The 11,533-nt window shown below is 43.9% G+C and overlaps 2 protein-coding genes across 4 annotated transcripts; one reads left to right on the top strand and one right to left on the bottom strand.

The window, feature by feature from the left end:
* Positions 1 to 132: 132 nt before the first annotated feature.
* Positions 133 to 6,673, bottom strand: cenpn (centromere protein N). 2 transcript variants are annotated; one of them, XM_007889215.2, is made up of 11 exons: positions 6,505 to 6,673; positions 5,972 to 6,153; positions 5,052 to 5,097; positions 4,681 to 4,740; positions 4,321 to 4,400; positions 4,039 to 4,209; positions 3,337 to 3,438; positions 2,715 to 2,772; positions 2,422 to 2,537; positions 1,786 to 1,912; positions 133 to 1,536 (listed from the first exon to the last, which is right to left on the bottom strand). In XM_007889215.2, the coding sequence occupies exons 2-11, from the start codon at positions 6,134 to 6,136 to the stop codon at positions 1,424 to 1,426; spliced, it is 1,038 nt and encodes a 345-aa protein (XP_007887406.1). In that variant the 5' UTR covers positions 6,137 to 6,153; positions 6,505 to 6,673; the 3' UTR covers positions 133 to 1,423. The 2 variants fall into 2 exon arrangements, with proteins under 2 accessions (XP_007887406.1, XP_042196413.1); XM_042340479.1 differs by lacking the exon at positions 6,505 to 6,673 and having other exon boundaries at positions 5,977 to 6,035.
* Positions 6,674 to 7,161: 488 nt separating this feature from the next.
* On the top strand, positions 7,162 to 10,329 carry cmc2 (C-x(9)-C motif containing 2). 2 transcript variants are annotated; one of them, XM_007889211.2, is made up of 4 exons: positions 7,162 to 7,295; positions 8,781 to 8,931; positions 9,687 to 9,758; positions 10,027 to 10,329. In XM_007889211.2, exons 2-4 carry the CDS (start codon positions 8,851 to 8,853, stop codon positions 10,099 to 10,101), a joined length of 228 nt encoding a protein of 75 aa, XP_007887402.1. In that variant the 5' UTR covers positions 7,162 to 7,295; positions 8,781 to 8,850; the 3' UTR covers positions 10,102 to 10,329. The 2 variants fall into 2 exon arrangements, with proteins under 2 accessions (XP_007887402.1, XP_007887403.1); XM_007889212.2 differs by lacking the exon at positions 7,162 to 7,295 and adding an exon at positions 7,686 to 7,703.
* Positions 10,330 to 11,533: the final 1,204 nt, after the last annotated feature.

Raw genomic sequence — 11,533 nt, 5'->3', positions numbered from 1 at the left:
GGTGTACCAGGCAGCCTCTGAATTACTAATGCAGCCTGTGGGACGCTGACCGTGTGAATTACTGGCGATGTTGCCTATCGTAACCGGAAGAATTAATGGACAGAATCATTAATATATCAAAGGGTTATTATATTATAAAGTTTGTGCTTTATTTTATATGTACTCTCTTCAATAGGAACCCAACATTGTTACTGAGCTCTTAATCTTTAAAATCATGGCAATCACAGAAATTAAAACAGACGAATTCTCAAGATCTACAAAATATGAGAAGGTAATTATCGTAAATAACAATTGCTGCATTTTTGCAAAATAGTATTCACAAATACTGTACATTGCTTTCTAAAGATTGAAAACTGCACAGGTTAAAACTGGAAGCTAATAGTCAACAGTAGAAGATATAACTATCAGGTCATGTTTAACACTACCAGACATGAATTAAAAATGTAACGTTAACTGCTTTACTTGGAATAACCATTGGGAATGCAGCATTTCCCGACAGGCAGAGAGAAATCCCACTTAAGATGTATTGAACCACAATTTATGACATTCCTGGTTTTAACTGCTCCTACTGTTAGAGGACTTAAACAGATCAAACAACTACTAAGGGTCTCCTATTTTCCTAAATAGTAAAGTGGTTTCAGACTATCAATTTTAAACTGATGTACAAAACCTCTCCAACCTTTGAGAAACTCACTCAATAAGTGTGATGTGAAGTCTGTCCTGCCCATCATATATTTCGTGGAACAAGCAGTTTACATTAAGTATTACATGTAATGATCGGGTTGGAAATCGTCTTAAGACTGCAGAATGGATATGGAAAATGTACCAGCATAATATCCAACACACACTAGTGACCTGGAAAATTCAACAGTCAATTACTTTAAAATATAAATCCTTGGCCCAAAAGCACATTTATATTGCTTTAATAAGTTGACAGTTTGCACCAAGGGAAGGACTTTAAAAANCTCTCCTATGACTTATAAAGTAAATGCATTGGCTGGTGTTGCACTAATGCTGCAATTAGCTTCTGAACTATCATTAAAAAATAGAAACAGCTTTCAAATAACTCATGGGGGTGAAGCCTGGAATTATCTTTTGAGGCAGTATTCCAGGCAGCCATAACAACAAAGTTATATATGTCCAATAACAGTCCCCCAACGCTCCTTGTGTGAAGACTACACTCTTGGTGGAGGTAGTGGAGGATGGAGCATCATTGAGCTATAACCCAGCATGAATTAGCAACACAGGAGAGTAGTGGAGAAAATCAGGATAAATAAAAAAGGAGAAATAAAGACAATGTTGCATGGAATAGTGCAAAGTGTTGGGTCAAAGACATGGGAAATCCAAAGTTTTGTAATGTGAAGAATAATAGTTTTCCACAGGAAACGTATGAGTATTTACAAAATGTCCTTGAACAATAGAATTAAGAGGCTGAAGCATTATGCCCAGGGGTCCGTCTGTCTGTTACTTTGAAATAATTCCTTCTTTTCTCTGGTATACTGCTGAACATTGTTGAAATAGGGACATCTACAATACCTAAAATGGAATAAAAGGTTGACTGTTATAATATAAAAATGTTGGTAATGTCCTAAATATCACATCTTAAATCCAAATGCTTTTTATGTTTTCTTTTCCCCCTCCTCAACACAAGAACCCACCACTGAGCTACTATAGAGATACCTCATATTTCACTACTAATTTTACTAACTAGCAATACATGACAATAGAACAAACATGATAACATTATATATTGAACATAGACGTTCACAAGTACTGTATACTTACCCAATGCTGACAGGGCTCGAAGGGATTCAAGGATATTTGGGCTGGAAAATTTTGCTATACATCGGAATGGCTTTCCTCGGTCTGATAAAATCCCCAAATTCCGGTCATCCTTAAAGGCAGTTTGTAGCTAATGGAAAAATACTCATTAATGATAAGGCAACTGATAACCTAACAGTACTGAAGCTAATGTCGCATTCACCAAATGCTTTCATTTGCCCCCTGGTGGCAAATTCTAAGTAGCAATAGCAGCAATAGTGCAGAGTTAACAAGTTGCATCTATATCAAATTATATTTCCAGCCAATGGTATGCTTCCCTAAGTTGTGCTATGCATGAAAAACAGCAGTAGGACTATAATTTTTTTTAAAAATCATAAACACTTGAATAAACTGGAGTAAAAAGTAAGCTGGAGAGTCTTCAGTTGCTGTATCAGAAGTACACGTCTCAAGATCTAGGTTAGAAGATCAGCTCAATCTTATTAAATGGCGGGGCAGGCTCGAGGGGCCGAATGGCCTATTCCTGCTCCTATTCCTTATGTTCTTATCTCACCGGAGACTAAATCTACTTGCCAATGACTTCAGCCGTACATACCGTAAAGGTTTTATGCTTTACAAAGTGATCCATCAGAAAATACATACCCTATACTGCACTTCCTCCAGTTTTGGTAATGGACCGTCTCCAAATGCTGCCGTCGTTAATCGTTTTGCATGAGCGTTCTCTTTTGCATTTTCCATTGTGATTCTAGGGTCTTGAACTTTAGGAAACAAATAATAAGTCGATCATTTTCGCTGCATTATAATATGTACATTATGGTCATTTGTAGTGAAACGTATATGCAATATAGTAAGCAAAAGTATATGAATTATAATTAATATATAGGATTATAATGTCAATTTTTTGAAATTGTAGCTATATAAATATACCACAGTACCAGATTCCTGGGCGACATTCAGCTGTTGTAAAGGTTTTCTATGATGTGCAGTAAGTGCCTGGAATTAGAAATGGTATAATGGGATCTCTAAACCTTGAATACACAGGAACTGCATACACTCGTGCAATGTTCACTTCAGTTTGCACGAAGGGAACCAGTTCTGTTTTTTTAAGTGAGGCACAGAACAAGGAAATAAAGAAGTCTAACCAATAAATCAATCAGAACATTTCATTAGGAAACAGGTCTTGGTTTAATCCAGGTCCAATGTAAAAAAAGGAATCAACCAAGGCTGCTTAGTCAAAGGCAATGAAAGACACAAGATAAAAGTTGAAACTCAAAAGATTTGTGGATGGTGAAGAAGGAACGATTAATACTAGTAGTGCAAAGTGGTTTTGAAAGGAAACTGAATGGGGCTCAGGTGCATGTATGATTTAGGCAATTATACAATTTATAAAGTATTATGCATGTTTTACTATAATATCTTTAATAGATGGTTTCAAAGGGCAGGAAAGAATGGTGAAGCAAAGCATTACATTATTAATTCAGCAAGTACTAGGAGTGTTATGCTCATAAATTTCCTTAAAACAAAAATCATTCTTTCCTGAAAAATGCCTTATATTACCGGATTGAACCTTTTAAAAGCAATGTCCCGGAGGGAGTCCAAACAATGACCACAAAGATCCATCTCTTTGAGCATGGTATACTGAGCAGCAATAACTAGTGCCTGTAAAACAAATTGAAATACGTTAGGATTGGATTTCATCCTATAGGGCATCATTTACAAGTTAATACCCAGCACCAGTAAAAATCTCAAGTGTCATAATTTGTTCTTAAAAACAAATTTCTGCATCTATTCCTCAATATTCTAAGGGAAGTAAGCAGCTACCTCAAACTCAGTAATGCAGTCCATCTATATTCCCCACCAATGGAAAAGACATCGGGGGGAAAAAAAATAGGATAAAAATTAATGGCCCTTAAAGAGCAATAGTTCAGAGCACTGCAAACTGTTTTCACGCACTAACACCTACACTTGCTTCCATGACAAGTTCTCAATCTCACCCTTAAAAGCTGCCAATTGAGCCAGAGTCTCTCTCATGGTCTGTGTGGAGAAAGTAGAGTGGCCTGTCACTGGCAGTCAAATGGTATAATATTATCTGAGCATTAACAATAGGTGAGAGAAAACATTCAGAGGGTAAGAGAAACGCTTCGAGGATAGTTATCAGTCCATAGGCCAACATACACTGGATTGTTTGACAACAAATACACAATCCAGTGAAGCCCTTTGAGAGATTATTATTATAATGATACAATTTAGACCCTTTACCTGAGAAAAATATACCCTGTACTGTGAAGTAAGATTAGACAGGAAAACGAAAGGAGTCTGTGGGTAGTACACTGCATACGAGGCTTTTAACTGGTTCGGTGATGTGTGCCGTTTGCCCCAAGCAATACGAATCCAAAAGGCATCCCCACGTTCTAAGATGTTAATTGTGACCTTCAGGGTGAGAAATAAGATTTTAAATTAACAACTTCTTGTATTGAACGAGACTTTCCTGCCAAGTAACAAAAGATAGGTACAGTAATTAATCAACTCATTGAAACTTACATTTCTAACAAGTAATTTAAGGTTACTTTCAAATTTTTTCTTGAAGCTCCATATATCAACCAAGTGGGCATCCTCATCACCTAAGAAGAACATAGAACATATTTGAATCATCAGATTAAAGTAGATTTTTTAAAAAAAGCTTGGGTAAAAGACAACAGCCCACAGTGCAAACCACCACTGAGATTAAGAGTGAGAGAAAAGGTAATACAATTAATTACATGATACAAAGCTTGGGATTTTAAAACTTGCAGGTGGAAGTAGTTTTTCCACAGACTGGAGACGCTGGGAAACAATAATTGGGAAATGGAGAAGCAAATTTTGATTTTAGCAGTGAAAACTACTAAAACCTGAAGTCATTACCTTGCATTCTAGACATCTGATAGGCACTCCATCTTTTCTGTTGCGGATGTGCACAATAAACTGAATATAGAAGAAATAATAAAATCTTTTAAGCAAGTAAAAGTGCAGTTCAGTGATATTGCAAATTAAGTTATGGTCTTTTTCTGACGCTAAACCTTCAAATAAATGAGAGGTGCCATATCTTACATTACTGCTATTTGACGAAAGACTCCCAATTTAATGAGGGAAGGCAGGAAAACCTATCAAATAATCACACCCAACACGATTCTATTTCAACAACATAAAGAGACTACTATATTATCTTGTGCTATTTTTGTCAATGACAAAAAGACTTGGCAGCAATAAACAAGGTAGTGAAAAAAGATACTTACACATGATTTCTAAATCAGCCGTTTGTTTTACAGTTATTCCGTTGTCCTGTATGGCATAAAGACATTCGAGGTGAAAAAATGCCTTCCAAACAACCATAACCTTTAAGATGTGGAAAACGTGAGGCAAAAACACACACAACGTAGAGTTGTACAGTGCAAAAAGGGAGTCCCCCCCCCCTCCCCTCCCCTCGGTGTCCCTCAAATAAAACCGGTAACACATCTCCTGCCTATTTGTGGGGACGTTGCTGTTCGCTGTTGTGCTGCTGCGTTTCATCACAAAATACAGTCACTCCACTGCACAGTAATTCCTGCGGAGCGGAATTGAGATGTCCTTCTGACACTCTAAGGATGATCATTATTATTACTACTACTACTACGACTGCTACGTTATATCCTTCAGAACAGTGATGGGAAATCAGCCCTCTGCCCTTTGACACATCCATAAAAGCATTGTCACAGATGAGACAATCAATATACACATACACACACATATACACACACACACACACATATACACACACACATACACACATACACACACACACATACACACACATACACACACACATATACACACACACACATATACACACACACACACATATACACACACATATATATATATACACACACACACACACATATACACACACACACACATATACACACATATATATATATACACACACACACATATATACACACACACACACACATATACACACACACATATACACACACGCACACATATATACACACACACATATATACACACACACACATATATACACACACACACACACATATACACACACATATACACACACACACACACATATACACACACACACACACATATACACACACACACACATATACACACACACACACACACACACATCTATACACAGATGTGGTACCTCACACAGTGTGGCAATCTGTAAGATCAACTCCCTCTTGTTCTGGTTGAAGTTCAGGCTCTGCAGTTTTCTTTCCGAGAACACCCCCCAAACCCGCAACAGCCGCTGGAACTCCGCGACTTGGAACTTGGAGAGCACTTTGATCAGATACTCGGTCCCGTCCATCGCCGCCGGGGGTTCGCCTGTGGGACAGTCAGTCAGTCAGTCAGTCATTCCTCGGGGGGGAGAGGTGGGCACCAACCTCAGGCCGCGGAGGCGTCCCGAGCGGCCCGTGGGTACCACACCACAGTGATAATCCTCCGGTCGTTATTATTATTATTATTATTATCTCCTGCGCGAGCCGTAACAGGACAGGGAGAGGCCCAGCCCGCAAGCGACCGCTCGACATCAACCCCCACCAAAGGCCAAGGCCGTCAGGCAGCCCCGCCTCCCCCCCGGCTGACAAGACCAAACACAGGCCGGTGCTCGCACAGCCCCGCAGGCCCGGACCCGAAACACGGGCTGCTCCTAATAAAACAAACTGGCTCTCAAACCTGAACGCGCCGAGTCCGCTCCTCTCTCTCTGTGTGTGTGTCAGTCAGTCCTCTCGGGCCGGGCCCGGGCTCCGTCTCTCCCGCTTCGTCTCTGGTCTGAAGGCCCGTCCGCCAACCGCCAATTTTCAAACCTACCAATGGCGCGCGGCCCAGCCTTCCCTTGGTAACCAGCCCCGCCCCTTAGTAACAAGCCCCACCCCCTCGGTAACTAGCCACACCCCCTTGGTAACCAGCTCCCACCCCCTTGGTAACCAGCTCCCACCCCCTTGGTAACCAGCTCCCACCCCCTTGGTAACTAGCCACACCCCTTAGTACCTAGCCACACCCCCCTTGGTAACTAGCCACACCCCTTAGTACCTAGCCACACCCCCCTTGGTAACCAGCCACACCTCCCCTTAGCAACACGTGGGAGGGGCCGGGGGAAAGAAACAAAGAGCACCCTAATCTGGGCAAGAAGGGTCCGATCGGCCTGCCGATTGGCGCACAGCGTCACCTCCAACCCAGGAGGACCCAACCAACCAACCCTCGCCTCCCCGCCCCGCCCACCTGCCTCACAGCCGCTGCGATTGGTTGACGGTGAGAGCCGCCCGCCTCCAGCTGCTCGGGCCTCGCCTATTGGTGGGGCTGACGAGCGGCGCGGCCTGCGATTGGTCGGCTGTGCTGTCAATCGTCGGGAGTGTCACATCCGGAGTGTGAGGGCGGAGGGGTCGCTGTGCCGCTGTGTGTGGGACGGGTCGGAGGTCCCTGTGACCGGGAGCCCTCTCAGGCGATTCACCGCTCACTTTATATAAGTAACTACACACCGGCGATTGTACCCTCTCTCTCTCTCCCTCTCTATCTCTGATATGTACATAACAACAACGACAACTTGGGTTTACACAGCGCCCTCCACGCCGGACGGCGCCTCAGAGCGCTTCACAGTAACGGAACCCGGGGCCGAGTCACGGGGGGGGAGGGGGGGGGCGGGAAGATGACCAAAGGCCTTCAGCAGAGCCCGGAAACCGGGAAGGGAGGGAGAGAGGCGAAGGGAGGGAGAGAGGCGGTCCCAGAGCCTCGGGGCGTAGGGGCTGAAGGCCCGGCCGCCGAGGGGGGAGCGGAGGACTCGGGGGACGAGGAGGCAACGGGGGGCACTGTTTTGAGGAGAGAGGACATCGGGGGGTCCGGGGGGTGCAGAGGAGTGGAGGGACTTGAATACGAGGGTTTGTAATAATAATAAATATACTGTATGTGTATAGTAACTATATAATAATATTTATATATATGTAGATATATATATATATATGTAGACCCCCTGAGTTTCGCCCCCACCGCCGACCGCCCGCGACTGCGAGACGTTACCCGTTTTGCGACCCGACTCGACCTCCTCCGATCGTTCATCCGTTATCTTTGGATCCGCGAGTGATCACAACGTGCATTCCCTCTTCGACCGAGAGCCGTCGATCTCCCGGACGCTTCCCTCCGCCCGCCCCGACCTCCCCCGCCCCGACCCAGGCTCGGTCCGTCCAGCGCCTTGGGATGTCCTCCCGACGTGAAAGGCGCTGTACAAATGTAATCTTGTTGTCGTCGTCGTCGTCGTATGTAGGGTCTGCGAAGTCTTCACTTATTTCAAGGGAACGTCTTGATGTGATTCAGTATATACTGCTCCGTCTGTATCGATGGCACTGCAATCTGTCTTTTTTTTTAAAAAAAATTCCTTCCTAACTTTGCTCACAAAATACGCAGTTCAATCCGTTTTACAGTGTATTTCGTGAAGCGCTTTGAGACGTCTCACGGATGTGATGTCGCTGTACCAAATGCAAGGATTATTATATTATTATAACTTTAGTGCGCGCTTTGTGATGTCTCAATGTTGCGATAAGGCACAAGATCAAATGCAAGGATTATTATTATTATTGTTAATAAAACAGTGAAATCACTGTAACATTTCCTTCCAACCCAGACAACAGGAACACAGCTTCCCCCAAATCTTAGACTACAGTACTGCTGGATGTCAATTCCCTTCCCTGTGGGGGAAGTAACCATCTCCTGCTGATGTCCTTGTAGGATTGAGGCGGTTTGGTGGGAAACAATTGCTGGCAATCGGCCCATGTTACAGCGCTCAGCGAGTGGGTGCACATTGGAGTTGAGAAAAAGCTCCTCTTGAAAATAGCTAACTACTGGCTCTTCGTTACTGTAATTTCAGGCCCTGTGCCTGTGGGAATGAGCAATTTGCTGCTGGGGGAAGAGTGGGCTGGCAGGTTGTGCCCAGTGACCGTGTATAAACATTCTGTTGACAGGTCAGTCGGGGCTCAATGACCTCCGTGGCTTCAGCGACCAGAAAAACAATAGAATAACCCTTTAAGCGAGATGCATCCAGACCTGTCTCCACACCTGCACACAGAGGAGTGCAACATCATGATCAGGCGCCTCAAACAATGCCACAGTGAAGTGAGTAATGTACCAAATGGAGCTGCGCTGATTCAGCACAAAAGTGTTGTACAATGTTTGACTTCTTAAAGCACCATCCTTGCTGATCAAGCTTTGAGACATCTCAAAGACGTGATAAGGTGCAGTATCAAATGCAAGGATTATTATTCTTATTATCATCATCATCATCCATATGCCTCATTAATGTTAACCAAGCTCCTTTCTACCCTTCCTCAATGACTAGTCTGTAAATCAAACCATACAGAGTGGGAAGAGTTTTAATAATTATTACCTTTCAATCCCCCATCTGAGACAAACTCATTCAAGAGAAATCTATGCAAATTTGTCAAGAGTGGTTCAGCATCTAGAGTGGCGTGATGGTTGGGGGGTGGGGGGGGGGGAATGGAGCCAGGTCTCTCGCTACCAGTCGCTGTCCTTTTCTGGGAAGTGTGTGTGTGTGAACATCAGGACAACAGCGAATAGTGAAATAGCAAATAGTGTTTTGCCCACAAATATACGGTCAATTCACTTTACAGTCTATTCTGTGAAGCGCTTTGAGACGTCGAGAATACGTGAAATGCGCTATATCAAATGTAAGGATTATTATTATATTATTATTATATTATGATTATAAGACGCTATTTCACGTTGGAAAGAATGTCCTGGAACATCCAGGAATAGGTTTGGAAATAGAGTTAACCTCGTGAGCTGGTACCTAAAGGCCATTAACTAAAAGCCAGCTCTATTGGTAAGACAAGCTACTTTTATCTCAACAGCACAACTTCCTGAAGTTTTTCGGGACATGCAACGACTTTGATCGAGAAATGAGGCGATGTCTCAGAAAGGAGGTAAGCCGTGCGTTTTTCTTTCTGCTTTTAATGAGGCGAGAAGCGATTTAGGAAAAAGTCGAGTGGTTTCTCTTGGATCTTGCAACCAAGGACGATCCTAGCTTATGCCCTCGTGAATGATTCCCTTTGCACAGCTCCCAACTCAGTCTCTGTGAATCGCTTCGAGATGTTGCCTATGTGGAGGGAACTATACATATTAAAAAAAAAGTGCGAATTGTTATTCTTTTTAAAGTTCTGTTGTAATTGTTTTTTTCGGCCTCCTCAACAGTACCAAGCCAACAGAGAAAAAAGCAAAGCACACGCAGAGCGGATGAGAAAGAGACTGATTGAGGCATCGAAATGAGAGAAGCAGACGGCCATTAACATCTCCTGCCCCTTTCAGTGGTCACCAGCAACGCCCCCCGCACACACCGGCTGGGCTCATCCTGCAAACGGTGCAGTCTCCAGGTCCGGAGGTTTCAGGAGTTTCCTCATAAACTGACATCCTGGCACGTTAAAACCTGGATTTGCTTCATCGTGTTACAGAGTGACGCTGTTCTCTTTGAAAGCATTAAAGACTATTTAAACCTAACGGTTCGGTGCCTTCACTTTAGGGAGAGTGGGGCGGGGTGAGGGGGGGGGGAGGAGAGAAGGAAGCTATTTTGATTTTATAATATTCTGTCGCCCTCCTCAAAAATACCTACAGGCCTGGTCGGGACCTCGAGACTTTTAAGATGACGGTCTAGCCTGACACTCGATGTTTAGGTGGACATTAAAGATCTCGCGGCGCTATTCAAAGAGAAGATAGTTTCTCCCATCGAATTGACCCTGTGCGTGAGGTCAAAGGGCCAATGTTCTGTTTGGAGACTACAACTTGGACTCAAGACGCGGTAGCGTTAGACAATACGGTCCACTTCCATCTCCATCCACACCTCTGCTCGCGCCGTCTCCGGACTGCGACCCGCCGCAGCCGGCAGAGGGTGCCAGAGGAGCCATTCTGACCCTTCAACGTCCCTCTCGCCTTTCGCCGCGTGCCTCTTCGCCGACCTCCCGACGGCACCAGACCAAGGGGGAGGCGGCAAACGAGGCCATTCGTGCTGCACTCACCGGCTCAAGCGCACGTTCTTATCATCGCGGAATTGTAATGCAAAGGCAACAGCATTGAGATGCGCAGTCTGGGAGCTGAGCTGAGCCGATAGCGACACCTACTGGACATAGTCTGTGCTGCGGGTTCCTGCACTGTAAGGGCTATTGATAATAGACCGCAGGTTTGACGTACGGTGGGGGTACCGCCTGCAACACTAGACATCTCACACCACTCCTCCAGTGCAAGGCAAGGCAACGGTGAAAGAGGAAGGCAATCAAATAAAGAGCCCTTAGAAATGGGATCAAACAGTCGTAAGAACAATGCACTATTCTGGCGGACAAATAATTCTCGTCGACGTTAAAAGCTTGATCCATCGTAGGCTTATGTTGTCATTTATCCAAAAGGAGGGACTAGTTATGAAAGGAAATATCAATGAAATGTCAATGAAAACCAGACAGACCGGTCACAAAATGGCCCGATTAGTTTGGATGAAGGCAATCTTCCAGATTCTAGTCTTCGTATCAAAGATTCAAGAGTTTTTTTTTGAAAAAGAAAAACGAGTGCACCCACAGTGTCCTGAGCTCAATCACCCTCCCCGGTAACGAGTTCCTTCATCATTAATTAGCTCCGGCTAAAGAAATTCTTCCTGGTGCCCATCTTAAAATCACCTTCGCGACTTGCAATTTATGTCACCCATAAAAAATGTGGT

This window comes from Callorhinchus milii, unplaced genomic scaffold (assembly GCF_018977255.1).
Source record: "Callorhinchus milii isolate IMCB2004 unplaced genomic scaffold, IMCB_Cmil_1.0 Scaffold14, whole genome shotgun sequence".
NCBI classification, from domain to species: domain Eukaryota; kingdom Metazoa; phylum Chordata; class Chondrichthyes; order Chimaeriformes; family Callorhinchidae; genus Callorhinchus; species Callorhinchus milii.
The sequence above is the reverse complement of the archived record's forward strand: the minus strand, read 5'-3'. Positions and strand labels throughout refer to the sequence as shown.

What these genes read in the sequence shown, in the direction of transcription:
- cenpn (XM_007889215.2), bottom strand. Translation starts at nt 6,136, where the DNA reads ATGGACGGGACCGAGTATCTGATCAAAGTGCTCTCCAAGTTCCAAGTC. An exon ending in AGATTGCCACACTGTGTGAG is followed by an intron (nt 5,098 to 5,971) that starts GTACCACATCTG and finishes TATGCCATACAG; the next exon opens with GACAACGGAATAACTGTAAA. An exon ending in TCAGATGTCTAGAATGCAAG is followed by an intron (nt 4,401 to 4,680) that starts GTAATGACTTCA and finishes TGTTCTTCTTAG; the next exon opens with GTGATGAGGATGCCCACTTG.
- cmc2 (XM_007889211.2), top strand. Translation starts at nt 8,851, where the DNA reads ATGCATCCAGACCTGTCTCCACACCTGCACACAGAGGAGTGCAACATC. An exon ending in TCAAACAATGCCACAGTGAA is followed by an intron (nt 8,932 to 9,686) that starts GTGAGTAATGTA and finishes TTATCTCAACAG; the next exon opens with CACAACTTCCTGAAGTTTTT. An exon ending in GGCGATGTCTCAGAAAGGAG is followed by an intron (nt 9,759 to 10,026) that starts GTAAGCCGTGCG and finishes CCTCCTCAACAG; the next exon opens with TACCAAGCCAACAGAGAAAA.